Source organism: Aythya fuligula, chromosome 5, assembly GCF_009819795.1.
Source record: "Aythya fuligula isolate bAytFul2 chromosome 5, bAytFul2.pri, whole genome shotgun sequence".
Lineage (NCBI taxonomy): Eukaryota > Metazoa > Chordata > Aves > Anseriformes > Anatidae > Aythya > Aythya fuligula.
This window is the reverse complement of record NC_045563.1, coordinates 8,712,240-8,739,766: the sequence shown is the minus strand read 5'-3', so window position 1 is coordinate 8,739,766 and position 27,527 is coordinate 8,712,240. Positions and strand designations below refer to the sequence as shown.

General features: G+C 41.7%; 2 protein-coding genes across 4 annotated transcripts; both read right to left on the bottom strand.

Moving 5' to 3' along the window:
* Positions 1-685: 685 nt before the first annotated feature.
* Positions 686-14,282, bottom strand: LOC116490348 (SERTA domain-containing protein 2-like). Of its 2 annotated transcripts, none has more exons than XM_032189454.1 (3): positions 14,235-14,282; positions 9,332-9,450; positions 686-1,703 (listed from the first exon to the last, which is right to left on the bottom strand). In XM_032189454.1, the coding sequence occupies exon 3, from the start codon at positions 1,697-1,699 to the stop codon at positions 848-850; it is 852 nt and encodes a 283-aa protein (XP_032045345.1). In that variant the 5' UTR covers positions 1,700-1,703; positions 9,332-9,450; positions 14,235-14,282; the 3' UTR covers positions 686-847. The 2 variants fall into 2 exon arrangements, with proteins under 2 accessions (XP_032045345.1, XP_032045344.1); XM_032189453.1 differs by lacking the exon at positions 14,235-14,282 and adding an exon at positions 11,889-11,950.
* A 3,654-nt stretch (positions 14,283-17,936) lies between these two features.
* LOC116490105 (cell division cycle-associated protein 4-like) lies at positions 17,937-25,782 on the bottom strand. Of its 2 annotated transcripts, XM_032189019.1 has the most exons (3): positions 25,719-25,782; positions 22,227-22,307; positions 17,937-19,888 (listed from the first exon to the last, which is right to left on the bottom strand). In XM_032189019.1, the coding sequence occupies exons 2-3, from the start codon at positions 22,263-22,265 to the stop codon at positions 19,133-19,135; spliced, it is 795 nt and encodes a 264-aa protein (XP_032044910.1). In that variant the 5' UTR covers positions 22,266-22,307; positions 25,719-25,782; the 3' UTR covers positions 17,937-19,132. The 2 variants fall into 2 exon arrangements, with proteins under 2 accessions (XP_032044910.1, XP_032044909.1); XM_032189018.1 differs by lacking the exons at positions 22,227-22,307; positions 25,719-25,782 and adding an exon at positions 20,023-21,989.
* Positions 25,783-27,527: the final 1,745 nt, after the last annotated feature.

Genomic DNA, 27,527 nt, shown 5'->3' with positions numbered 1-27,527 from the left:
TGAATACCCTTGATTTCACAAATCAGCTAGGTCACTGTCAAAGGATCAGCTTAATGAGTTAGAAGTACTTTCCCCCAGAAAAAAATAGAAACAAAAAGATCTGCAGTCTTAGACGAAGCACTGGAAAGAGTTAAAGCATTTCAGCTCAGAGGTAGTGCTAAACACATCCAACTAGAAGTTTATTATATTTGAACTATGATGAAATAACGTAGTAAAATGTAGAAAGACTATAAAATTTACAAAAATAAATAGTTCTGAATGCTTTAGAAAATGCAAGAGACTTTGTTGACAAGTGTCTTGATCTGCTTTTCCGACGAAAAGAAAGCAAAGCGTGTCTCATTTTTAAAATATACCCATCTCTAGTAATGTGTCTGCATCCAGGCAATCCAACTATGCAACTTGACATATGCCAACCTGGCATAGACTCTGATATTAAAAATAAAGTGGAGGCTTTGTAAAAGATCATTTCATATGAAATTTGTTTTGCATGTAAATTCTTCTGACAAATTAAAAATTGCACATAAAAAAGTTTATTGAAAGAGGCATGAGGGGTGATAAGGGTATGTGCCTATAGTTCCACATACACCCTGGAAGGAAAAAGATGATTGCACAGTTCTGATAAATAAATATTTCTTTAAAAAAAAAAAAAAAAAAGAAAGAAAAAAGAAAAAGAAAAGGACTGCCACTTTTCTGGTTTATAAGTTTTGGAATTATTTAGAGAACCCCACTATGGACAGATTATTTTTTACTTTGTGTTTTAAATAATTCTTTACAACTTTTCCAGTGGCTTTTATCCTGAAACCAAATGAAAGTGGCAGTCAAAAAGTATCTTTGGGTAAAACAAGTATCAGGATCCAACGAGAATTTCCATGATGTGGTCCAGCTCACTCAGATCTGTTCTGCATATTTGAATGTTGTTTGCTGAAGAAGAATTACACGATGGGAAGGTTTTCAATGGTTCTTCTGTAGCAAGAGGTGGTGGTCTGGGTGGCGTTAGCGGAGGGCAACAGAAGTCTGAATCATACATTGAAGTGTCAATATCTTCAAAAATGTCATCTATTGCCAAATCCTTCAAGTAGCTAGTTGAATTCGAAATCTCAAAGGAACCAAACACACATTCGGCTCCCTTCAAATCCTGTCTATCATCTTCTAGCTTTAGACCGGCATTTTCTGGAAACTTTGGCTGGTCATCTCCAGTAGGAACCAGACAAGTAGGTGGGCTTATGTCTTCTACAAAGTCTAAATCCTTCAGAATTGATGAAATAGCAGACGACATATCATCGTCTGAAACTATCAGCAGGCTATTTTCTATCTGGTCTTCTGCAGACCGCAAGTCACAACAGTTAGACTCTTGCTGACTAATACCTGAAGGCAACTGCAGGGAAATCCCAGATGACTCCATCCCTGTGTAGCTGTGAGTACTAGGAGTAATGCCAGCGCAGACATTAACTGGCTGCTGATTACTCTCTTGTCTCATTTCCTCTTGAATTTGCCGCACGGTGTTGGCTATGAGGACAGAGCGGTGCAAGTTCGGTTCCACCAGCATTTTGTACGTCTGTAACTTGGTGAGGCACATGTTAAGCACCAGCTGCCTCTTAAGCGGATATGGCAGATTTCGACTGGAATCGAAGGCACTAGAGAGACCAGCCATGTTCTCCTCATAGTCACTCAGCTTGCGTTTTAGACCTCTCCCCAACATGAACCTGAAAGAGAAACACTCTGAATTAACCTTGGGCAAGACTTCTGCAAGATCTCAACAGGCACTTTCAAAAGTCCACAGAGTACAATTTATTGGTTGACTTAGATTCTAATGCCATAGAGCACTGAAAGACAGTAAAATCCTACGTAACACTCTCATTGAGAAGGTGCACTTTCCAACTCTATTGCTTGACAGGATTTTCTTCAAGAGAAAACATAACAAACACAGTAACTGCTGTCTAAAAAACAGTATTTAGAAGTTCTTAGACTGCTTTTGAAGGTTTACTTTTAACTCTGCTATGAGGATATGAACATACTTAATTAAAAATATGCTAGGTTAACTGTGTTTTTTAACCTTACCCATTTAAATTATATGGAATACAAAATTCATTAGTGATGAAAGTCTTATGTCCATATGAAATGAAATAGATGCTTATATTTAAACATTTTTAATTTAACATTCATTTGTTACTAGGCACAGTAGCTTAGAACGTAAAACTAGTTTTAATGCCCATTTTTAATCTCATTAAGGTATTCTTAATGTCTTGCTCAGTGTCTCTTTTATAGAATTCACTTCTTGGGTGACCTAAAATTGTTCTACTACAGTAAAACCACACAGCAAGACCAGTAACAGGGCCTCTTAGGGGATCCTTCTGCCCAATTCATGGCTGAGAGTAAACCTGGCTGGGCTGCAAACTCCAAGGATTATCATCACTGCTCATGGCTACTGGTTCACAACCTGCTACTGACTTAACTCTAAGAACATCCAGCAGGAGGTTATTAAACAGAATTTTAGAAGCAACCAATACTGCTAAATAGATACAGAAAAGAAGTAGAACTTTGTTGGTTCCCACCTGCTCTATGTGCTTTTGCACTGAAATACAGGCAGGTCTGTAACAGTGACACCAAAACTAATTGTGGGCATGCACACCTAAAATACAGGTGATCCAAGCAAAATACATGCTTGAATGACAACTACCCAGCATTGAAATACAAAGTGTTTTATTTAGTAGGGACAACGCACACTAAGCAACCACTTGTGCACACAAGGAAAAGAAGTATACCATGAGCAGGGAACACTGGCAAAATCTTGATTATACACATCATGTTCCCATGGAACAGAGACCTCACTCCCACACAATTAACAAAAATTAAGCAATCATAAATTAGACACCCCGTGGCAGATTTAGGGCAGATCCTTCATACACAGCGATCCAGACACTGCATGCTGCAGAGGGCCTCCCAACTTCCTTTTCATGTGAGCACTGCACACTGCCAGCAACAGCTCAGCTGATTGCTGCAGCTGCCAGCTGCCAGACTTTTGGGGACAAGGAGATGGCAGCAGGATAAAGCTTCTTTTACTTTTGGGATTTCTCCAGATTTGCAGGAAGCACTGCAGGGCTCCATGGCTACATTCATCTGCCTGGACTAGGCTGGTGGAGAACTCAGCTCCTCTGGAGGAACAATTCTGCCGAAGTTGCAAACTTTTGAAGTTCAAAATGTAAGTTTACATTTTGTAAGTTTGAAAGTGTGCTTTACTCCAAAGTTTTCTGCTGAACCTCCACAGCAGCAGCTGAATCTCTTAAAAAATATATATATATAAATAAATAAAATAAAAAAAGTTTTCTGAATGTGGCTGCCTCTTCATGTCGGTGATCCTCCCTCCCACCCCATCTCAGCACCCCACCTAGAACCAACAGAGCCAGGCAGCGCTGAGGACTCAGAACAAGATCAGCACCAAATACAATAATTGGAAGGACTCTGGGGGGGCTGCGTGTGTGTGCGTGCACCAGGTATCCCCATCAAAACTATCAACAATGCTGCCAGCAACTGGTAACGTCAGACACAATCTAAGGAAAACTACAAGTTATACAGGCCTTTGCAATAAGACTGTTACTAAATATACTAACTCGTGACGTATCATGGAAATAAATAGTGTCTGCAAATAATTGGAAAAAAAATCCAGAAAATTATTAATTCTCCATTTTAAGTAGCACTTAAATGCCGTGCTACCTAAGGCATGCCCAGACTCTGTATGAATAGAGAATAAAACCACACATCAAAACAGTTACGTGCTCTCTGTGCACCATCCTTCCCATATTAGCTGTTTTCCTTTTCTCTCCACTAACACAGACCAAAGTTCATGCTCATAAGGCAAGTAAATGAAGACCAGACACAGAAGACTAATTCTGTCATTTTATATATTCAGAAGACTTGTTTTTGCCACTTTACTGCTTTTAATACATTGTAAAGTATATATTTACACTATATTGTACACACAGGGAAAACTAGACTTATCTGTTTGAATTATATGAATAGTTAATTTCTAACATATCAAAAATGTGGTCTTTACTTCCTGTACACAAGCTTAAGAGCAAGCAAACTTGCATAAGCGAGGATATATAATTTCACAAGAACAACTTAAAATCAAATGTTTAACTTTTAAAGTCATACAGTAGTCTAATTAGACTAAATATTTAACGCTTATATACACAGACACCTTTTCCCTTCCTCAAATTTCCCTCATAAAAAATTGTCCTTGAGCATTCTAGAAATACGTAACAAAGTTTGAGTGTCACAGTATCCTGAACTATAAAAATTAAATTCAAGAAACTTTATTTGCTCCAACTTCAACTGTTTCTAGTTAACAGATTCCCCAGATGTCTGAGAAGGTGTTTTACAAACATGTTCCTATTTTACGTTTCATAAATTCTGCCTGTTTACTATGACTTTCTCCTAACTTCAAGTCTCCCCTCCAGGAGGGAGGTGATTTCAGAGGTTACATAAAAATTTGAAAAGAGCTAATAAAACTGGAGTACCACTGGTACAGTGGGCTTGAAAATGACTAGTGTCATGGTTGCTACAGGAGACATTAAATTTCAGTTCTTGTCAAACACACTCAGCTGCTGACCTACAAAAGATACAAAGCCCCTTTGTTACCAGCTAATCTACATTTTATCAGGCCTTTTGCTTTACTTTTTAGCATAAGAATTTCTGACAGGGTCATATTCTTAAACTACCTCATACTTACATACAAATAAGCAATTTGCCCTTTTGTAGCATTGTGTGTTAAAACACAAACCCCAAAACCAGAACTCCTAATCCAGTCAAATACTCTCTTTTGGCAGTGCTACTTTGTGACATATCAATCACATTAATTAATTATGCAGTGTTCCCCTCGTTTCAACTTTTATTACTAGTAAAAACAACTGAATCCACACAACAAAAACTACGTTTCCATGTCGATGCATATTGCTGCTTGCTGGGTGCAGCTGTCAGTCCTACCAGAACCACACAGCCTACTTCAAGAAGCACAAGTTCGGCACGGTAAAGTACAAAGAGGGCACCTAGAAATCACACTTTCCTTACTCCTGTCCAATTCTAGGAACCTACTGAGATCTCAGAACATTGCATCTGATGACAGGATTTTGGCACACGCCAATCTGATAACTCTGTAATTTGTAAGAAAATAAACTGAACAAAAATTAAACTTTATGCCAAGTTCTAATGTGAAGTCTATGTGTAGCTGTTCAACAATAAATGAGGCAAATTGTAATTCTTTCCTTGACCATTAAGAAAAAGTTAAACGACCATATTTTTAGAATCTTTTGTCATGGAAAAAAAAAAATAATTAAAAAACTAAAACAATAAGGAATGTAAGATCTCAGAAACTTTTTCTGATTTTTCTCATCTTCTCTCATTGTAGTAACGCAAACTGAGCCACGGGCCATTTATAGCAAAATGCTTTTTTATTTTAAGTTATTCTGTGGAAAATGAAGCAAAGTGAATTCAACATTTAGAAGTGCCAAACTCTCGACTTATGTCAATGAACTATGAAGGAGTCTATACATAAAATTCTGCCCCTGACAGCACGTTCCTCATTTACTTCCAGTTCCATGGAGTCCATTTCATAGAAACTCCTCCCTGCTAAGATGAGAAGAAGCCTCCATGCTCTGTAATCCTACACTGTACCCGAGCTGGAAAAAACTTGGAGGGAAGAGGCACGTCACTGGCTGGCAGATCCGCACGGAATACCAAACAAACAGGCCTGGTCAGAGCTTGCAGCTACTCAGAAGAAACATTCCAGCCTACCAAGAAAAATTCACATTGCGACGTGTTGTGGACAATACAGGACTCGTGCCACCATTTCAGAGGAAAAACACAGCTCCATCTGTCACGGGGTCTGATAGTGCAGTGCAGCTGCCACTGACACATGGTTAGGAAGTGCAGCTGGAAACAGTCACAAAGAAGAACACAGCACGTGAAAACTCTTAATTACTTCTACTTGGGCAAACTACTAAATTTCTTCTTCCTCACCTTCCAAAAACATTTTAAGAACAAGTTAAACAACATTTAGAATCTGGAACTGCACAGAGCTTTTCATTTTTAGCACAGAAAAGCTTCAAAAACCATGAGCATATAAAACATGACTGGCACAGTTAAAGTTGTCTAAACACATACTTTTCAGGCATAAAACAAGCACTCCAGCTAACTACACAAGAATTACTCATTTTCCATTAAAGACTGTTTAAGTGGCAAGATCACCAACAGAGTACTTGGCCTGCACTAGGCGGGAGGTCAAAATTATTTCATCAATAGCGGTCCCTTCTGGCTTCTCTTCCAAAGTTATTAAATTCATATTTGCTATTTCTTGTCATACAGACAGCATTGCATTTTTCAGTCTAAAATTGTCTTGGGTGATAAACGACTGTTCCTCACGAGATGCAAGTGTTAGATTTGAATAGGCGCAAGCACCCCAGGAGTGAAAGCTGTCTGTCCAGTTTTCAGTAAGGGAGCTCTGCTAACTTGTATTCACATCAAAATTAGAGACTCCTTGTTATTGTAATTTAGGTAATTCTCTTTCAGAGTCTCCTTTGGCTCATAACCATGGAAAATAACTAACAGTAAAGCCTGCTAGAAGTCTCCTCGGATCAGAGGCTCATGTTAGTGACTGACTGAAGCTGATTGATAACCTGATTTGCTGCTCTCCTCTCTTCCATGGACACATTTCACAAGCACGCATCTATCTGCAGGGAACGTGAAGGAAGACAAACATCCCCACAGCTAATGGATATTTCTCAGAATTATTCAACAGATGCTGGAGACTGGTTTTAATGGTATCCTTCCCCTATCCCCCATAGGTTTTAGCATAGGTGACAACTTCATTAAGCTTTAATTAAGTGGTGGGATGGGTCTTGACTAGTACTGCCTGTATCAGAAGCTGCCCAGAAGAAAGGTGAGGCTAAAGGTACAGTTAACAGACACAGCATAAATCCTTTCCTCCCATCCGGACTTAACACTGATCGCTTAAACATGACTTACGTAACCCTGTAAGCCGTCAGACTACACAGAACAGCCTATCTGATCTGGTGTCCTCAGCAAACGTTGGAGATCCCCACACCACCACTCCTTGGCTGTGAGCAGAAATCAAGAGGAAGGAAGGGAAGGAAAACACCTTTAAAACACATGAAAGGAAAAAGTAACCTGGACCAGAATACATTTTTAAATCCACAAAGATGTATTTAAGTCTCCCCCTCCCCGCCCTGCCCCATTTTAGCCAAGATGAGTAACTGCTGGAGGTGGCTAAAAATGTACATATGGGGAGGAGTGCAGTCCTACCAGCTTACTCCCATACCTAAGCTCCTATGTAACCACGTCTCCACAGGAGTTAGAAACAACCAGAAAAGAGCTGCTCAGAGAAGGGAGAGCTAATGTCAACTTCTGGTCACAAAATCCCAACCTGTAACACACCTAGGTCTTTCTGTTACTGCTAAAGCAGCTAGAACACAGAACCAAGACATGCTACTGTTCAGACTTTAAAAAGAGTAAGAAAACTACCACCAACAAAAATAGAAAACATACCTATGGATGCACCTAACATCCCTTCCCACATTTTGCAAATAAAAATATGCGGAAGAGTATTCATTTAGAACAGGAAAGAAATGAGAGGAAGAGTAAGCCAAGGCCAGCATTACAGCCTGGAATTCATAACCTTCCCACTGTCACTTCACTATTTTTGGAAGAAGTGAACAAATATGTATCATACAACAATATTTCAGGGACTGAAATACTGTTTACCAAGCACTTCTGAGTGAGTTTTACCTTGATTTAGAAGTTAGATGGAACCGCCCCCCCCAGCTATTTGTATCATGTCTAATTAATTTTGAAAATTCCTGCATTTAAAGGTCATGTTTCTAAGTTCCTTACTCTCGTTTTTTTCACACAGCACTGGTAAGAGAATTGCTTTATAAACTACCATGACTATCTTAGTTTCAGGTCACAACATTTCACTCTGGACAAGAAGCTCCTCTGTTACGATGTGTACTTTCCACGAGTTAAAAACAAGTGGCTCTGGGCCATTTACAACAGTAAATGAAACATATTCTTAGCAGCTGATATCTGTCACTAGAGGCTGATGTATAAATGTACTGAGGCAGTATCAGTGTTAGGCAGAGAAAAATTTTCATACTTACACAAACACAGAAACAGTGTCACTCCTCTCCACTTGTGACTGTAGTTCCACACCAACAAAGCTCACAAATGTATGTTTTTAATACGTGTGTGTTTAGCAGGTATTTTTCAGGAAACTGATATATTTTTTTCTAATTCTTTTTTTTTTTTTTTTTAAGCAGAAAGAATGGTCTGGAATCATTTAATCCAAGGATCAATAACAGGTAGCAAAGCTACCACCTGATCAAGAGTTACCAAATCTGAAAACTTCCCAAATAAAACAAGATCATAATTAAATGAGTACCTACAGGAATCCAAACAAGCATGGTTCCACCTAAGCAATATCTTACTGAAGAGAACTATAAATGTGATGACAAACCTCTTCAGAGTTTGTTCTAATCAACTGAACAATTCTCTATTTACTTCAAATAGAGAGATACTGAATGCATTCACCTAATTAATACTGGCATATATTTTAGGGTTACGGTGACCTAAATAAAGGTCCATTAAGAACAAAAGTCATAGCTTATTAACAATGTCAAATTTGCATGCCCATACTTAGAAATACAAGATCAGACCATTAACAGTAAACGAAACCAAAAAAAATACCTTTTCCTGATAGAAAAACAAACAAACAAATAAACAAAAACATTAATCTTTAGCTCTCTGTATGGGATATTCACGTAACTTTGAATAGCCAGCTCAGAAATCACTTCCATTTTCCCTAACAGAGCTGCCTACAGCAACCTTTCTCCAGTATCCAAAGTGCCTTCTCTCACAAGAAGCCTGTAATACTGTGCAAAGTCCACGGGCACGTGGTAGAAAAACTGCATCAGCTTCAACAGCTGCACAGTGGGCCTCACTATAAGATTGGGGCCTTTGTTAACAAGGATCCAATGCAATGATCTTTATTAAGATCATTTTTACTAATTTTTGTTACGTTATAGCACTGTCTCATTATAAAGGAAAAAACAAATTAAAAATTCAAATTCAGAATATTCAAACCAAAGAGCTTATACTATTCAACAAGCCTAAAGCACTTCACTTCAGATTATATACCGCAATTTTAAACATTATTATTCAGTTTATCATTCCAACCCACAAAAATAACATCTACAGCTGATTATCAGAACATGGGTTATCCACGTAAGATATGATTCAATAACAGTACACAAGTAGTTACCCTCAGAAAATTGAAAGGAGTCCAGGCAGGAAGATTCCAGATTTTGCATAAAGTGTGGTCATCCAAGAGTCTTGAACTATGCACAAGTCCAAGCCATCCACAGAGGTAGGAGGATGTGACTTAAGGAGAAAAACAAAGAAAAAAAATGAATATTTCATTACTATGATTTTTTTTAAAATCAGAATTATTGAACAAACAATTCAGTACAACTTTAAAAATTATTTCTGCTAAATCCCACTAAAGCAGTCAAACTGAAATATGAAAAACTGAAGTTCATTAATGAACTGAAGTAAGAGGACCTCGTAGTTTCACCTATGAGCGCATGAAATGTGTTCATAAATTAATACTACAGAAGAGAATGCTGATCCTCCAAATGTTAGGCTTTGGAGTGAAAACTTGCACTGACACCCCTTCAGGTTCCTGAACACTACTGGAATTTGTAATAGTTTACGAAATCATGAATCAGGAGAGCCTATACCACGAACTATAAATAAGTACATTTCAGAATTAGCCCCTAATGTTTACAGACTGTAAAAGGAGTTCAGTTGTTATGAAATTCCCCAGATTTCCTCATTTTCATCACCCACAAAACCCCTACAAGAAGATAACTGCAGGATACTCTTTAATTGCAAGCTATATTCAGCATATCATCATTTTCATCAAAACCCTGATAAAGCAGCATTTGCAATTTGCCAACAGAGTACACAGATTAAATCATGGATTAGACCAAGGCACTGGAAACTGTGGGACACATAAAAAGGGTGAAGTGACAGTAAACTATGAAGGAGGCTAGAAGTACACAGAAGGAACTGTACAATCCATGCCCTTGAGGTCTCACCTCTACCTGGAGAATCTACGTTCCTCAGTTCCAAGGATAAAAGCCCTTATGCAGGCTAGCAGCCCTCTGTCTGTATTGCATCTGACACGTTTGTGTGCGTGCAGCGTAAGACAGGTACACACAGAGACCCACCCCCCAGCTGCAGTGCTCCAATCACTTTACAAAGTTACCACAAGAGCAAAGATCAATAGTTAGCCGGATGATTGTGAAAGACTGCATTTAAGAAACAAGAATTCATGTTATTTTACAACTCTTCAGTGAAAGCCAGTCTTGTATTTAGGCAGATGGAGCAGTAAATGAATACAGTTCATTTTACACAGCGACTCATTGCTTGGTGCTACCAAAGGGCTCCTCCGTTTACAGATTCTTGGAGCTGAAAAGATGCAGTAAAACAGCAGCAAGATGCCCCTGACCTAACAGTGCTAAATCTAACCCACGGTAATAAATACAGCAGTAGCCCATTCCTCCTCTCAAAAACTGGCTTCTTTCCTATCATAACCATATTATATGTGGTTAAAAAAAATAAGGAAAAAAAAAAAAACAGAGAAATGAAAATTCATTATCTTTTTTGGCTTGAAACAGCAAGAGCTTAAAAGGTCAATACTGAGGTTTATTAAAGTGTACTTGCTAAGTCACAGGGGGGAGGAGAACACTCAGTGACTGCATTTTCTCTGCACTTAAAACATTTGTCCTTTCGTTTTCAAGTGTGAAATCTTTTGAGCATTAAAGAACTCTCAAAAAAAAAAAAAAAAGCCAACAAGTGCATCAGAACATTTAAAAGTTTTTGACTCCAGTACCTTAGTTAAGAAAAAGTCCAAAAGTCTTTGATATAAAAATGAATGCCGTCCCCTGTATTTTAAAAGTCTGACCTTTTACTAGAAGAAGGTGGAGTCCAAAGAGTTATCAAATTTGACTCGTTCATTATATAATGCACAGAAATTGTTCAGAATTAACTGTGGGGGTTGTGATTTTTCCCCTACTTTTTTTTCATAGGGGAACGAGTGACAGCAAGGAGCACAGAGGTAAGGTTATTAGATTTAGATTTTACAATCTGTTATAAAAAAAAAAAAAAAAACTTATACAAGACACACGGTAGCTGTAAATCACTATGAATAATACACGCAGCAGGTAATTTTTTTCCCCTTTCATTTTCGTCCTCCGCCTTCCCTCGCGCTCCTCAGCTACCTGTCTTGGGGTCCCTTCAGCGAGCCGAGCCCCCTGCCTTTATTTTCGGGGCACTTCCCAACGGGGCACCCGGGGCCTAAAGCGGGCAGGACGGGCTCCGGGCGGCGGGCACCGAGAGTTCAGCTCCCCCCTCATAATTCCGGTGGGGTCCCCTCAAAGTTAGGTGCCCCCCCCACCCCGGGCAGGGCCGTGCCGAGCGGTGCCCCCCCCCCCTCACCCCATGCAGGGCCCGGCCCGGCCGTGCCGCCAGGCTCGGGGCCGGCCCTTCCTGCACCCCCCCCGCCCTCAGGTCCCCGCGGCCATCCCGGGCGGCGAAAAGTTGCGCTCCTCCCCCTCCCTGCCCCCCGGCGCTAATTATAACCGCGCTAACAACTTCCAGCCCCCCCCCACCCCCTCTTCACCCCCACATCCCCCACCCCCCCCCCCCCCCCCCCCCCCCTCCCTAACGGTCCCGCTCCCCTCAGGGGCTCCCCTCAGCGCCCCCCCCCCCCCTTTTTTTCAGCCGTTGCCCCCCTCAGGGCGCCGCCGCCTCACCTGCGAGCCGCTCCGCGCCGTGCCAAGGCAGCCGGCCGGGCTCCCTGCGGCGGGGCTGGGGCTCCGGGAGGCGGAGGCGGGCGCCACCCCCGCCGGGCCCCGGCAGCCTCCGCCCCTGCCGTCCCCTCCCTCCCTCTCTCCCTCCGCCCGCCCGCCCAAGGCACCACAGCGGCGGCGGGGTGGGGAATGAGGGGGGGGGGGTGAGGGGGCCGCGCACGCCGCCAGCTGGCCGCGCTCCCATTGGCCGGCGGCCCTCACAATCTGCCCGGCAACCATTTTCTGACTGGTCCGCGAGGAAGGAGGGGAAGGGCTGCGGCTGGCCCCGCGCCGCCGCCCAATGGGAAAGGGAGGAGAGCGGGGGTGGGCGGGGACAGCGCGAGGCGTCGCCCAATCAGAAGGCGGGCGCCACTGAGTCCACCCCGTCTCCCCCCCCTCCCCTCCGGGCCGCGGCCCCTCCCTCACGGCGCGGCCCGGGACAGGACAGACCCCCCCTCCCCCCCCCCTCCGCCTCACAGCGCCTTGTCCCAAAGCCGCCCGATTTAACCCCAAAGCAGCGCTCCCACACCTCCCGCTGCCCGCGCGGCTGGCAAGCGAGGCGCGCACGTCTCTGCCCAGCGATAACACGAGGGCAAACATTGCGAAACGCTCCCCGAAATGCGCACTTTTACCCCTTTTTCTTCACCCCCCCCCCCCCCTTCGTGCCCTGCTGCCCCCGCTCCCCTGAAGCTCTTGGCCCTGTGGGGTCAGTTTTGTCACCCATTTCGGGTTTTTTTCACCAGAAATGGGCAGTCGTGCCGGCTCCAGCTGTGGTTTTTGGGGAAGGTCGGTCTCGTAGGCGCCCTGAGGAGGCTGACATGGCCTCGGTCCAGTGCCCGCTGCCGCGCTCTGGGTTTACAGCCCCCAACCTTCACAGAAGCGACAGCGGTTGCTGGCAGAGGTTTCTGTCACTTTTTCCACTTGTGTGAAATGTCAACAGGAGGATTCACGCAAGAGAACTGGAACCCAGCTCGGGGACTGCTCCATCCCACACAATTTGTGCCCCGAGCCAGAGCACGGTGCTGCCTCACGGGCTCCCAGAAACCGGAGCTTTTGCCTCAAATTGCAGAGCTTGCTTGAGAAAACCCTTACTTCCTCAAGAGATACCACGTTCTACCAGTCCTTAATGCTCTCCCACATGTTCTAACAGTCCTAAATGCTCTCCCATTTTGCTTTAAACTAACCTAGAGGCAAACAGGACACCCAGCAATATGAATTTTTTATGATTAAAACACGGTCTTTCAGTCTGACTCGCAGTCACCATCGCACGCCAGGATACCATCCTCACACACAGCGTTTTTGCTTTTGCAGCGAATTTCGCATGAACCAGAAAAACCACACCCAGGGTCTCTATATAACTCATCCGAAAGGACTACTGGGGGTCTGCTGCTTCTACTTACCTTAGCACCAGGCAGCTAGTCAAGACAACAGTTCCAGGAACACAGGAACTAATGAAGACTGTTTTCCTATGGATTTATGTCTGTGATTAATTGACTCTGTGTCTAAGGTACTTAAAAAATGTCTGTCTGCCTTATCTGGATTACTGGATGTCAGTACAGTACACGATTTCTTGTGCTCTTTCACCTGCGCACTTGTAAAAAATAGTTTTCTAAACATACAGCAAAATCCAGTTTAATTAGCTATTCTGAAGCTGAACGGCAGAACAATCATGCTATGTCACACTCCCACAGGAAAATGAGGAAGAAGAGTGCCTTGTTAGTTTTACCACCTCCTTTGAAGCCTCTATGAACTAGTAACTAATCCTAGACTTACTCAAAATTAAAAAAAAAAAAGCCATGATCCCACATAGAAATTTTTGTTTGAAAACACATTATTGAAAATTTGTCTGAGTTTTAAGTTAACCATTATTCTGTTTTGCCACAAGAAGCCTGATTAACAACAAAAGGTGCTTTCTCTCCATACCTTTCAAAGCAAGCAGAGGCACAGAAGCAAACCACATTACTGGGCTTCAATTAAAAACATATCCATTCAAAAATTTAATCCTAAACTTCAGTCAACCCACAGTAAATAAATAAATAAATAAATCCACCTGGTACTCATCTCACATTTCTCTCAAACACACAGAAGTGAATTTGTTGTAAGCACTGCTTTTCTCCTCTGAGTGTTAAACTCTTTTGGTGTTTCTTCAAACAAGATAACCTACTCTTCCTTAGAGTCTTGTTTTGGAAATTTGCACAACCGGAGACCAAAATTACATTTTCTTGATCTCCAAGACTTGTCTGTCAGGGGCACATGAGAATTACGATGCACGGTTCCCTTCTCGTAACACTTTACTACTGCAGTACTTACTTGCCACTTCTCACATGCTCCTAGGGGACTTCCAAATAGAGCAGACATGTGGATACAATTTCTTTTTAATTCTGTTTTTGCAAGAAGTCATGTAATCACCTGTATCTTCAATTATTCTTCCCTAAAAAGATGACAGTTGAAATTACTGCATGTTTTCCCTGCAGTGGAAAGTTGCCCCTAGCTATATATTTTCTTGTTGACAAGTTGGTCTTGCATCAACATTTACCACAATAATTCTTCAGATCGTAAAACACTCATTTTTAGGAGAATCTTAGTTAAGTAAAGGAGTAGCTGTATTTAAAAAAAAAAAAAAAAAAAAAAAAAAAAAAAAAAAAAGCTACCGTACAGACTTAAGAAAATCATGTCAAATAATGAAATTTTAGTATTTTTCACCATCCATAAAAAAGAGACAAGTCACTACATGCAACTTAAGTATATCTTCTTTGACAACTTGAATTATTAATGAATTTCATCTCTTCATGGAACTTTCTTGACAAAATAACAAAAAATTATTTTAACTGTCAGTTTTGCAAAAGACACCAAAAGGAGTTGGGATAATCCTTGCGAGACCTTGTTGTTGAATGAACGAAAATGACAAAAATACATTTTATCTGCTGTATAAAATGTATATATTTCTTTGCTATGGAGTCTTAAAGCTAATTTGTTTTTGTACTTTTAGTATTAATCATGTTTCACATAGTGCGAAATCACACTCATTTAGGAATTGATGAGTAATCAAAAGTTGTCATCATCGGTAATGTTTTTTTTGCATATGGGACTATATATCCTAGTCCTGAGCCATAAACATACTTTCACTTTGAACAAAACTCACTTTTGAAAGTGTTTCTGTCTCATGCTGTTGTCAGCAAATAAAAAGATTTATTTTTTTTTTCACCCTGGCTTTTGCAAAGGTTGTTTGGTTATATGGGAATATAAATTAAGCTGCAAAACTGTAAAGCAGTCATACACTCCAATCAATACCCTGAGACATGAGACATCCGTAATGGACTGATAATTACAGTATGAAACTGTATCATCAGTCAATTTACAATAATGTTTTTTAAAATGTCTGCTACGCCAGTCCAGACATACCTGAGACTTCAAAAATCGACCAAGGACAGCCTCAAGCACAGGTAAAAAGCAGACTCCTGTGAGAATCCCCAACCTGCTAAAGGATGAAAGCCAGTCACAACCTCTCATTGCGGTACCTTTGAGACAGTTTGGAAAGGTGTTTTTCATCCAAATAAATGATTCCCTCCTTGTTTAACAGATTTATCCTTTATGCAAATACGGCTACATTCATAGCGCTAGGCAACATCTTGCGCTACGAAAACTCACATAGCGCTGTGGATGAGAAAAGGGTTCAAATAAAAATCAATATATTAAAAGGAAAGCAATAAGCAGACATGCCTTCAAGTACACAAGCCATCCTTAACTCAGCCTGGATTCACACTTTTGCCTTTGCTGGATGCCCAAACTCCAGAGACCCCATCCACGTGTTCTGGACTTTACTGCAAAAGAAGAGAAACAAAACCACAGGCACAGAGGCAGAAAGGACAGATATTCAAGGTTACCTGAGAAGGAAGCAGACTGGGGGTTAGCTGTGTTTGAAGGTACTTTCTTTTGTGCAAGTCTAAAGCTGAGTTATGTCATTCAGACCAACAGCTTAGTTTCAGACGCAGTGCTGACTGCTGTACAAGTTCTGTGACTCTCTTCCCCAGGAACACATAAAAGAGGCCACAAGAAATGGTAGCAGAACCTTACAGAAGCTGTAACAGAGGTTAATTTTTTTTCCCTTTACATGCAGAAATTCAGAAAATCGCCATCAGCAAATACCATACATCCCCGTTTCACAATTCACACACACAAAAAAAATCAACACCTTACAGGCACTATCATTTCTAATCTCTCTCTGTATCAGAGGAACACAGAAGGGAATAATATTGTATTAACCTTTAACTGATGCATATTCAACTACGACCTCTTTGGACTAGCAAAGAAACGACTATACAAGCTAGAAAGTTATTTTTTTTATAGAAGTGAAGCTACCCCAAATGAGCAGCAGAATTTGTGTGAGGCACTGCAAAAGAGCAGCAGGGAGACATGCAGGTTGTACGCTGACTTGCAGTCAGAGCAGCTCCGAGTACACATCTGCAGAGTGACTGTGCAAGTTTCAGCAATACAAATTCTTATACCTGCTGAACACTTGAGCCAAGACATCAGACGTGTAAGAGCACATACATTTTGGCACAAGTTTTAAGAACATAATAAAACAGGATATATATTCCTGTTTAAATACTTAACTACATAAATGCATGCTTGCCTAATACCCTTCCAGTTAAGCCAAGTAGTCTCTACAAATTATTCTGAGCTGGGCATGGCTTCCCCAGTAAAGGAATGTTCCTGTCTAGATGTTTGGTGTGATCATGGACACACATACACAGTGCAACAGTGCAAGAGTTATGAACGAATTATAGTAACTCCTACCTTTAACAGGAAGGCTGAAGCACACTGAGGAGGAAGGGGTGAGCATTTTAAATATTTACACTTGAAGCTTCACATTTAACAAAAATGTGAGGGGGAAGGGGAACACTCAGTTGTTCAAACCTAGGGGTTTTGAACCATCACAGTTCAGAGCAGCTTTTGGGCAATTTCCCAGAGGTACAGAAGGTATTTGTTCCACTCACCACTAATGTTCCATTTAGAAGACTTGGAAACTGCCTGGCTACTTTACCTTAAGGCAGCTGCTGTCCATTTCAATACATCTATCCACACGCAAAGAAGCGTCAGGCAAGTTTTCCTGCTGACTTATAACTTCAGAAGGAATCTCTGACACTAACACTGCCAAAGAAAACAGACTATTATTTCACCATGAGGTATGACAGTTTGCATCCTCCTGAATTATGATAGAGTACTAGCACACCTTCCAGCAATCGGTGATGTCCTATTGTTTTCCAGTAATACTTTGTGTTTCTTTGGTCTAGCCGTATTATAAGGACTGAAATTGCAAATGTCTATATAGTGTTTCACACTCTAATACAGTTATTAATCAACTATAGAGGAAGCAATGCTTAACTACTACAGCAAATATGGATTAACATGTATTCAACTATCAAGTTTGAGTAATTTATCAAAATAATGTTGCTTTTCCCCAGATCAGATGCTTCTGAAGCACTTTTGAAATCATAAGCTCAGCGTTTGCCTTTTGTGGAGGTGATGCTTGAACATCCTTAACATCTCCCCAGAAGGGGAGGAGGGTTCGAGAACCTGGAAGAGATGGTGTGTAGTAATTAAGGTCACTTGAGGGAAAGCACGGTCTGTCGGACACAGAAATGTACTTTTTTCGTGTTCAGTGACTTGCTTGATTCAAGTCTATGGAAAACAACTAAGTTACTGGAGGCTATCTTCCCCTCACGCAGCCAACACTAAAACATTCCAGAAACCAAGCAATCTTCCCCCTGCCTACCTCCCTGCTAGCTCAGGCCTCTTCCCCAGCACGAGCTTGGAGGTACATTTTTGGGGGGGGCGTAACATCATCATACACTGTACTTCTTCTACCCTCCCCTCCCCCTCCCCCCCAAAAAAAGAAGTCTCATAGGAATATACTTAATTATACACACTCCAGAATAAATGTGAGTACTTGAAGAAAAGAACACCATCCCATGTTGTATTATCTTTTGTTATTAAAAAAAAAAAGGCAAGAGGAAACCCTTGGTAAGAGTGGAGCATACTAATTATGACAAGACATCAAGACATACCAGTTGAGATTTGAAGGCCGCTAGTAACACTTTTTGTAGTAATTAGTGCAAGATAGTTATCCCATATAAACAAATATTTGATGGTAGACTTCAGTGATAAACAATTCACTTGATGACATTTACATATAAATACACATAAATAAAAACCTAGGTAATTTAGGTTTGCAGTTAACAAAAAAATACGGTCTGAAATGAATTAAATTTAATTGTATCTAGTTGGATCAGAGCTCTTCCTCTAATGATACTCAAGTATATGGGGTATAAAAAGCATAATTGTACAATTCTCAATTTAGTAAAGTACTACTCTATAAAACAGATTCATGAAAACAGCTCTTACATTTTAATGTAAAGTATAAAATCGTATATTTACATTTACATACACTTTACTGAACTACATTGGGTAGCTCACAGTAAAAAAGCATCCCTTTTTGAAAACCTTTTAAAAAATACATCAACTGCAGTTATGATCAAAAGTTGCTAAGTTAGCAGCTGACATAACATCTGTAGTAAAAATATATTTTAGGAAAATACCTGGAAAAATCTAAACACCAATAAACACTTTAAAACTATTTTTAAAGTAAAAATTGTAGCAAAACCCAGAATAAGCTAGCTAGAGTAACAAGAACCATTGCATACTGCTCTTTAAGAGCCATGTAGCAACTTAGATCAGAAGCAGCAGATATAGTAGGAGTTATGTCCTGTAACAAAGTAGAAACTAGAGGAGAATAGGAAAACAGCTGACCAACTTCTCTCTCTATTTATTACCATTTTCACTGGGAGAAGGGTAAGAAGGAGGGATTCTCTCACCCCTCCTTTCAGTGAGCATGTCCTCCATCAAAGGCTAAAGCAAATTGGTAAAAGGAACCCAATTTTGAAAGCCTTGGACCCCATACTTAACCATTTACCGTATGTTCTTACAGTTCAGTGGACAAGAAATTGGATTATTACACTACAAGTTGCAGGTTAACTTTAAGAGTTAACTCTATTTTGCAATATGAAGTGCTTTTTTTAATATATATATCTATATAATATATAGATATTTGTAAAATACACGTGCAGATTTGATAGAGCAAACTGTGGAAATAGCTTTCCTTGAGTCTTTTTTCCATTAACACATTTTTCTCTCCTACACAAGGAGTTTCAGGATTCAACAAGGATTTCCACAATATGATCAAGCTCGTTAAGATCAGATTTACAATTAGAGCTAGAAGTTGTAGTTGTTGGAGAAGAAAATGATTCTAGCCCATCACAGTGTCCCATTTTCGTGTTGCTCATCATGCCTGTTAACATAGTATCAAGATCGTAGTAAGAGTTGTCAACTTCTGAAAAGAGGTCTTCCACTGAATTAGGAGTTTTGTTCTCCAGTGTCTCAAATATTTGATCTAATGATTTTTGAAAGTTTCCTTTGTTTTCCTGTGGATTCTCCATTTCCCACACATTACTTGGCAGGTTTCTCGGAGCTTGCACTGAAGAGGCTGTTGACATCGTTTCTGAACTATCTTGTGCCTGGTCGCCCTCAAAGTCTTTACTGAAAGTACTGTAACCTGGAACATGCTTTCCCTCAGCTTGTTCCCTAGATGAGCGACAGAGGATATCTGTTGAAACAAGACGATCCACAGATGCCTGGCCTGTGCTCTGTGTATTTATCATCTGCCAAGTCCCATCTTGGGTCATTTCCTCTTGGATCTGGCGTACCGTGTTGGCTATAAGTACCGAACGACAAAGGTTAGGTTCAACCAGCATGTGACACAGCTGAAGTTTAACCAAGGACATATCTAAAAGTGACTGTCGCTGAAGATTGTATGAAGGAATAGCCTTAATACCAGCCAGAGTTCCTTCAATATCTTCTTCGCCATCGAAACATTTTCTCTTTAATCCTCGCACAAACATTGTGTCCTGTTAAAATAAATAAATAAAAAACCTGTTGTACAACATAAACAGCTCAAAAGGAGGAAAAAAGAGACTTAAAACAGAAAACTTAAATTTGAACAGCAAGTTCTTTGAAGATATAAACATCAGAATTGTCATACCAGGTTATAGAATGGCCAGTGTGGTACAACAGGGGTCAGGAACATATGGACTGGATCCCAAAGACGATATTCGGGAACCAGGGGTGAGCAGGTCCACGAGTCATGGCTTCGGAGAGTGGCATCTGAGAGAGGCAGAGGCTCCCAGCTCCTGGTTTCCATTAAGTTCCAAACTTGATGGAAGTCAGGAGCCACTGCTTCGCACAGAAGCGAACATCTCAATGGCTGTTTTTCACCTAGCAGAGAGGCAGTTTCTCCTCGCTCCTCATGAGTTTCTACTGGCATGATTAGCCTCTAATTTTGGAAATAAAAATACAACCTGGCACACCATCTTTGAAAGATTTGACCCCTGGAGAACACCAACATGCCTAACAGAGCAACATTTAAAAAAAAATAAAAAACATATATCATCGACAGTATATTTGAAAAGGTTAGGTTACTTTGGCTACTTGGAGTGTAACATCTCCATTTGTTCCATATAACTTCAGACATTCAACTGAGGTGTCTATAGCAGTCTTTCAGGTTCCCTTACTTGAGTGAGTAACTGAACAGTGCAATTCCAATACGAATTGTGCAATTCCAGTAAGGACAGGCAGAGTCATCCTCCGTATGGGATGTACTTCTTTCCCAGCTGACTAACAGAAAACAAAACTCCTGTATTCCTAGTTTAGGTTCACCAGCTAAAAGTAAGTGGGGTGCATGAAGGCTTCAGATTATTTCCACCCAAAAAAATCACTTGCTGAATTAGCCAAGGTATGAATCTCAAGCACTAGCCTCCAGATTTTCATCTGAATTGCATTCACTTTTACAATAGTGCCCCACATGAGTGAAGTATTACAGCTGATCTCTTGAAATACCTTTTTTTTTTTTTTTGTAAATACAATGGATGTTGTTTCTTTTATTCTTATAAAAGCTAGGATGCAAATGAAAGCTAATACCTAATCTTTACATTTACGCACATTTTATGTCCTTTCCAAGTCTTCTGCCCTTATGGTTCCTCTTTTGGGGGATTTTTAATGTAGTGACCTGATCAGAATGACGTTTTTCAGCTCAAAGCCGATAAAGCCCAATTAGTATCGCAATGTCTTTTATTCCACTTCTCTTGGTAAGCCCAAACCTCTGCCTCACTTTTTTTTGGTTGCTACTGAATGATCCCCATATTTTCAGAGAGATCTCTTTCAGAGTCAGTAAAAATCCACCAAAGTGCAACTACATTATTCCTTTCATCCTACATTACAAAGTTATCTGCCCTGAAAACCTGGGAATAACATTGTAGCTACATAAACACTGACCCTGTATCACACTTCTTACACTGCTGTCTGTATCTGTGAATTAACCTTGTGTTGGATTTGCTGACTCTGAGAGACTTCTTCCCACTGAAGGTACAAAATTCTGGAGAAATCATAATACAGAGACTATAATACAGAATACAGGAACTTCATCTTAAGGCCATGTTTAACTGATTTCTTAAAAGCTATTAGAGGACTATCAATACATTAAATGTTTTTGAAGTTCTTTGCAAAAATGTTTCCTGTAACTTAACATAGCTGCATTATTCCCATTAAAAACAACCCAAGTTTCTACTTTTAGATATTCCTTCAAACCTTTAGACTTTTAGATATTCCTTCAAACTTCACAGCTGGGGATACACCATTTAATTTTTCATACACATTTGTATGTACACATACACACCCTATGTGGAACAACCTCCAGGAGACATCTTTTGGGACCGATGTTCATACAGCGTTAATTATGTTATTAAGCTTTACACATTCTGTGCAGAGTTTAAAGCTTCTTTTTATTTGAACTTCTTCTCTTGGAAAGAATAATTAGAACTTCAATGGAATATTAACCTGGTTTTCAACCATTTACTGTTTGGCATTTAGATACCTTCTAAGGCAATTCTATGGCTATTCAATGGAATAACTGAATATATCACAAAACTTGAAAACATAGATACATCACACACACACACACTCAAGTGGAGAAGACAAAGCAAAAAGAGAAAAAACTTATATGGATTCTTAAATATTTCACAGATTTCACTGTAACGTTCCTTTTTAAAATAAATAAATAAATAAATAAAGTATTTACTTCTAGTCAGTATCTTACACCATAAAAACCAGGTTCTTTGTCACCCTATTTTTGAGTCCACTCAGAATACTAGAGGATTACTGTTTCACGTTAAGGAGCAAAAAGCTACGTACCAGTAATTGTGCTTGATGTAGTCCTTCCTCTTCTCCCATGCTACTGAGCAAGAGTCCATACAGTAACAGTTAGGGCAGCACCTACCAAGTACCAGGAAGCAAGGCATCAGGCAAGTACAGGAGATGCACAGCCAAACAGTTCCCCATGTCAGAAACTTATACACCCCTATCTTTCAATTGCTTCAATATCTCTATCCTCACGGTATTTCTAGAAATTTGGATTAAATGCAATTTACAGCCAGAGTACAAAGGTGATCTGTGAACAATACATGCAAAATCTGTGACAGGAGAAGGAAGCTGCCAATTTAAGTCCAAGTCCTAGGCTATCATTCCGACCTTTGGACCAGCCTCACCCTTATCCCTGTACCGATGCCATTTAAAGAGCAAACAATATCTTCAGCCATCATCTAAAAGCTTAAGCGTTCAGAAAAACTGGAAGAAAGTTTATAACAAAAGCATACAGTTTACACATTTGTTGTAGAAAACCATACATCCCTTTAGCAGCTACAGAAAAAGAGTATGTGAGCACAAACATAAAACTGAAACACAGCAAAGACAGGTAGGATTTTCCTTTAGCAGTAACACAGAAACTTTATGACTCAGATTTACTTTGTAAGATGACAATAATGAAAGCAATTACAGTAATGAAATTATTTGAGCTATAAAGGCTGCGTTTTCAAAAGACATCCAAGGCAAAACAGATTCCGATATATCAAATACAACTATCGAGTACGTGCAATAATTCCTTTAATTACTAAAGCCAAAAAGAATGTTGTTTTAATCGGCTACAAAAACCCTGTAAGACAAAATATGAATACAACTCAGATACTCTTCTAGGCATGTCTGTACTGCACAAGACACTTCAGTGTCTGCAGCTGAAGTACATACCTAGAAAAAAATAAGTTAACTGGACGCATATGCACGTCTTTCTTTGTTTTCTGTTGTGGTTGGTAATTAAAGGTTTTGGAAAACCACTTGCTCTGAAAATTGGGGAGGGGGTAGATAGTTGACAAAGGCCTTTTTTCTGGCAGAAAAAAAGCATTCATTTTTCTCCAGAAACAGCATACTTATTAAAACACCACATCAAAAAAGCCACCTTAAACACTCTCGAGCCAAAACCTTTTGACTCAATCCCAAAATATTCAGACTAAAATGCTGTCCTGCCATACGAACTGTATTTCAACCAACTAATTCTCTTTCACAGACTGAGCTCACACCAACATCCAAGACAGGGTCATGAGGCATCTCAACTACCACTCCAGTGACAGAGATTGAGTAAGTATTCCTTATTTCTACCAAACACCTGATTATGCTATTAAAGTTCTGAAGTTTTTGCTCCCGGGGTATACTCTCAGCCCATTCTATAAAAGAAGTACACTAAGAGCCTGTGAGCATTTGAATCCCTAAACCCCTGCCAGACACACTTTTGGCTCAGGGTAGGTGACATGGCTGTAAACTTTCTTACAGAACAACAAACGTGCAGGTAAAGATGATGCAGTCATGGGAACAATAAACAAAGGAGGTTTTCCAGAGCTATTTTGGATACGTGACAATTTTTAAGGAAGCACCTTTCTCCGTTTGCCTCTCAGAATAGTAGACTGACACAGGGGGAGACTGCTGATGGGAGCACACAAGTAAAAAAAACATTATCTTCATATCCACAAACTAAAAGACATGGGAGACGCTGGCAGACCAGTCCAGTCTGTAATCTATTAACATACTGAAGAAGGAAGGAGTTTTCCCATGCAACGTGAGTGTGTAAGACGTGCCGTGTGTGATTCTAGGTTCTTCCCTAGAGCAATAAACAAACCACGTGGAACTTCTGTTAGCATAAAAATATTAACGAATTTGGCCATCATAGCAACTGTTTCTTCAGATTCTATTAACTTGTCATATCAGTGTGTCTCAGAACAATAAAATAAAAAAATACTTTTACAGCCATTATCAGATTCAATTAAAACGTTACAAATAAACGACCTCTCCCAGACTTCTCTGGGCAATCACCAATAACTACTCATCTCAAGAGAACGCTAACTTTAAAACCTAATTAATACAAATGTTAAGCATGTTTCTCTCTGTTAATTTATTTATTAACGTACTCAAAAGGTTCAAGCTGCTGTGTAAAACTTCTTGGTACGTGACTGCAAGATTGCTGCTGCTTTTGAGGCAAAGCATTCAAAATCCCCCAGTAATTTCAAGCAGCGTTTGCCTCTGTCCATGAGGCAGTACCTGGACTAGCTGTATCCTCTCCCTTCTGCTGCTGCTAACCGAGTGCCACGAGCCCAAACCTAGCGTGTCCAAACCTTAACTGTTGTTTGAAACAGCTGTATGAAAGAAGTTGTCAAGGAGACAACAGCTATCCGTAAAATAACAGTCCGAAAACAAGGGGATTTGCATGGGATTCTTTTTCTTTTTTGGAATAGTAGCACGGTATTATGCAATTCACTAAAAATGTTGCTTCGGAGATTATGACAAATTCCTGGTCTGTTTTACAAATAAGGTGCCTGAAATTTGATCCAGCTCCTACTAGAGCATCAGCTTACATACTCCAGATCCACATTCTATTCAAATTCAGGTAGCAAATGCTGCAAAACACATATTCAGGTGGTTAAAAACAAGGCATTTGGTTAAAAAAAAAAGGCGTTTGCTAACAGTTGGGCTCACAGAGAAGACAGGAAGGAGATCCTAGCGCTGCTTGTCCGTGGGTGGAAGCAGACTAGGACTAGCTAAGCCAAGTGCTGGAGGTTTGATTAAGCAAGGCAGTTTTTTTTTTTTCCTTTTTTTTTACTAATATGAAGATAGGCATTGTACCTTCTCCTTGGCAGCAAATTTTAGGATTCAGTCCCCCGAATTCAAAACCGCCCTTCGCCAACAGCCGTGGCAAGGCACCAAAACCGCGCATAAAGCTGAGGAGCAGAAGAAAAGCCAAGCTCCGGCCTCCCCGGGGCGCAGATGGCGGCGCCTGGCTCTGAGGGAGGGCTGCGGGCACCGCGGGGGCTGCCAGGGCCAGCACCGGGGACAAAGACCCGAGCACGGCAGCCCCCGGAGGGCTCGGGGGGGCAGCTCGCCAGCCCCCGGGGGGCTGCGGGAAGGGAGGCGAGGAGAAGCCAGGAGGCTGAGGGAGGGAAGGAGGGAGGGAAGGAGGAGGCAGGGGGCTGGCACCGGCGGCGAGAGGCGGGACCGGCGGGGCGGGGAGCGAGCCCCGGGCTGAGGCAGGGGCCGGGCGGAGGAGGGGGGAAGCGGGCACCGCGCGGCTCCTCAGGGCCCGGTCCCGGTCCCGGTCCCGCTTCGCTCCCCGCCCGTCACCGCCAACGGCCGTTCCCGCCCGCCCCGCGCAGCCGCCATTTTGAAGCGGCTCCGTCCCCCGCCGCCTCCCGCCCACAGCGGCTCCGCGCACGGGGCTCGGCCCCCAGCGGAGCCCCCTGAGGGAAACTCAGGCAGCCCTACGGCCCCACAAGCCCGGTTCAGCTCGGTTCCCCCCCACACACTCACCACCCCGCCGCCGGTGCCGTGACCGCCGCCTTCCCAGCGCAGGAAGCCCGGCTCCCGCCTCAGCCACGGCTCCGCGCTGGAGGGAGCGGGCGGAGCCCAGCGCGGCGCCCGGCCCCGCCCCCCTCCCGCCCGCCATCTTAGTGTCGGAGCCCACAAAGGCGCCCGGGGCGGGCCTGCCCCTACCCCCCCCCCCCTCACCCCCGTTGCCATGGCGGCCGGCCCTCAGAGGGGCGGCGGCGGAGGAGCCCCCCTCAGGGTCGTCGGGGGTGCCCCGAGCCCGCTGGCTCCGTGAGCAAGGCTCGTGGCATTTCCTGCCCGGGCTGTGAGGCCGCTTCCTTTGGGGTTTAAGGAGGGGGATAAAAAGTCCCCGCTGCCCCCAAAAGCTGCGGCCTCCGCCCCGAGCCCGCCGGGCTTGGCCGCCTCAGCTCGGCGCTGCCGCACAGCTGCAAGCACTTAGCGTGTCCCCAGCGCTGCGGGGCGGCCGGCGGGGGGGAGGCCGGCTGGTCCCGGCTCCAGCTGCTGCCTCCGGCACACACACAGCCCCTGCTGGCCCCGGGGTGGAAGCAGGAGAGCGGGGGGGGAGCGCAAACTGAGCCCGGAGGGCAAGGCTGGGAGACAACAGAGGGCTGGAGCCGCGTATAAGACAGCAACAGCAAATAGGGTTTGCATAGCGAAGTGAGATCAGGTTTTGGGGTGAGACAAGTAGGTTATGAAGCGCAGTGTTGCCCCCTTTTTTATGGTTTCTTGCATGGTGCTCCTCGTGGCATCGTGGTGCAAAAGTATAAATTGCAAATAAAGGCTTTGAAAGAACAGCACCACAAAAACAATGTTCTGCGTTCTTCAGCTTGACACTGACTTTTTCTAGATTAGCTGCAATGAATTCAAATAGGTAATCTCACAGCAAATCCTGTGCAGGATCAGTGCTAGGAAAGTACAGAGGCAATAGCATCATCTATATAAGTAAGGTCCACAAGTCCCCTCTCCTTACTTTATTTTTCCCTCTTAGCTACAGTCTTGACATTCTTTTCCCCCATAAACTACTCAGTGAAACACATGAAGAACCAGTGAAATGAAATGAGATTGCTCAGAAACGCTACAATCATTACAGTTTCTGATTGACCCGTTTAATCAGAAAATTGTTAAGGGTTCTCAACACTGTCTTTGAAAAAAAAAATCTTTGAAAAAATGAGAAAACTGAGTTCTTAGTCGGGGTATGACAAGACTTGATTATTCTCAGGAGAAAAAAAAAAACAACTCTCACATTTCATGTATGTGAGAAACAAAACTTGACAAGTCAAAATTGAAAAATCTGGACAAACTGATGTAAAACAACACAGCCCAAAGTATTTACTAGAAAGCAAACAATCTCTGATGGGGCTTAAATAACGTTATAAAGAAAATAATTGAATTGTAACCACAATGTGATAAAGGGAATGATCAAATTTTAACTACATGCTAAGGTTTTTCATCCACCTACTGTTTTCAGAAAATGAAATGTTAACACCAGGCTGAAAAAGAACAGGTGAAAAGATGTTAGTTTCCTAAACAGGCATTTATATCTTGAGAAATTTATCCCAGCACATGAAACCTTTGCAGATAAGGTAATCTGCAAGCAAAAGCATAACTGATGCCTAAGTTATGAGTTCTGGAGACAAAGCACAGAGCAAAACCAGAAGAGAAATGTCTGCAGAGCAATCTTGTAGGGGAAACTGGAATTAGAACAACAACTGTATTAAAAAAAAAAAAAAAAAAAAAAAAAAAAAAAAGGAGGAGGGGATTATTTTACTGGTCTGGAATGGCAGGAGACTT